Genomic DNA, 1,687 nt, shown 5'->3' on the forward strand with positions numbered 1-1,687 from the left:
GGGGAGAGAGGAAAAAAAAAAAAAGGGGGGGGGGGGGGGGGGTGTGGATCGAGACGCCCTCAAGACGGGTATTGGCCACAATCTGATACCTAAGGATGGAGAAATGAGGAGACCTGTCTGTGTGTGGCTACATGCGCAGGTTACGTTCCCAGCTCCAGGCACAGTGGACTGGGGACTTATGCAGGTCTTTCCACTCATTTTCACCGAGTGCAAAACTGGGCCTCAACACCTTCATAAAAACCTAACAGCTCCTGATGACAGCCTATGCATCCTCACGAAATTGCAAAAGCAGGAAGACCAAGTGTTTCAAGAGTCCTATAAAACAGCCTCTGCTGTAAGACGGGGAAGATGTAACACGACAAGACTGGAGTGCCCATTAAATGCCAGGTCCTGCGCCAAGCGCTTCGCAGGCGTTGGCTGAGCCAGGAAACCCCGCTCCGCCAAGCAACTTGCCTAAGACAATGCAGCAATTCAGCCAGGAGTTCAAACCTGGTGTCTAATTCTACAGGGAACCTAAACTCATCACCTCTGTTCAAGGATGTTCTCCCAAAAGTCTAGATACAGGGAAGAAAAACGCAGTCACTACTAACTCACGGTACTTAGTGCCCGTGGTTTTGATGTGGATTTAAGCAGCGTCCCCCCCCCCCCCCCCCCCCCAAAACCAATGGCACAGAACCATACCTGGTGTAGCCACTGCCGTGGAAGTCGGTGCTGTTTAAACTCCTGATGACAGTTTGCTGTGTGGAAGACAAAACCAATGAACAAAACGAACGTTTTTGCAACCCCTCTCTCCCCTGGAAAGTCTCCGAGTACTGGGAATAAAGTAAAAATGGGAGATGCTCAATACTGAGCACTGAAAGTGACTGAGAGAAGAAAAAGGATTACAGAACAGCAGATAAGCCAACGGCAGGGAAGCGCGCGGGGCGAGGGAGGGGCCCTGCGGACACCGTGCCTGAACTCTCCACGTACAATGCAGACCTTAACACAGACAAGAAGTACAATAAACAGGTCAACAGGCACACCCCAAGTCAAATCAGAGAAACCAACGGCCATGCTGCACATCCCCATATGTCCGGGAGAAATGTCTGATGCATGAAACCCATCCTAATCGTTAAGAAACAACGAGGAAGGCTGAGAACATGAAAGGCGCGGTTTCAGCGCGCTCTTAGCTGCGATTAACGCGTATCGTCATTTCTACGAGGCACTTCAAAGGAGGGACCGCAGACCCCCACTCACCGCCACATTTCCACAAGTTTGAAAGGCGGTGAACATAAACATAAAGGCAACTCCTAAAACGACGATGTTGAAAAGCTTTTTAGATTCCGGGGACATTTTGGCTCCACCCTGCCAGAGGTCCGCCGCGGCAGCGGCCACAGGGCAGTCAGCTGTCCTCGGGGTGAACCCACTGCCACGCCTGGGGGACGAAGAGGCGGTGAGAGGAGGCAGGTCCGGAGCAAGGCAGCCAGGCGGTCCCCTTCCAGTTCGCGCATCCGAGTCCCGGGCGTAGGGTGAAGCTCTCCCCCCGGGCACCGTTAGGACATTCCTAGGGCGCGACGCGAGGAGGGAAGAGCCCAACACCCGGCGAAGCGCCAAGAAGGCTGTCGCCCCGGGTGGAGGGGCCCGCCGGGGGATTAGGAGCCAAGGACTAGCAGCAGAGCCGGCTCGGCCCCGCCCGCCCGCCGGGCCC

At 54.9% G+C, this 1,687-nt stretch overlaps 1 protein-coding gene across 1 annotated transcript in view; it reads right to left on the reverse strand.

Annotated features, from left to right (window-relative positions):
- The window catches only part of MFSD11 (major facilitator superfamily domain containing 11), a 12,291-nt gene extending 10,610 nt beyond the window's left edge, over nucleotides 1-1,681 (reverse strand). Inside the window, exons 1-2 of the mRNA XM_005884222.2 lie at nucleotides 1,237-1,681; nucleotides 682-737 (exon numbers count right to left, since the gene is read on the reverse strand). Coding sequence (XP_005884284.1) covers nucleotides 682-737; nucleotides 1,237-1,332 — 152 coding nt within the window. The 5' untranslated portion in view covers nucleotides 1,333-1,681. The remainder of the gene's footprint in view (nucleotides 1-681; nucleotides 738-1,236) is intronic.
- Nucleotides 1,682-1,687: the final 6 nt, after the last annotated feature.

Source organism: Myotis brandtii, unplaced genomic scaffold, assembly GCF_000412655.1.
Source record: "Myotis brandtii unplaced genomic scaffold, ASM41265v1 scaffold825, whole genome shotgun sequence".
Classification (NCBI taxonomy): Eukaryota; Metazoa; Chordata; class Mammalia; order Chiroptera; family Vespertilionidae; genus Myotis; species Myotis brandtii.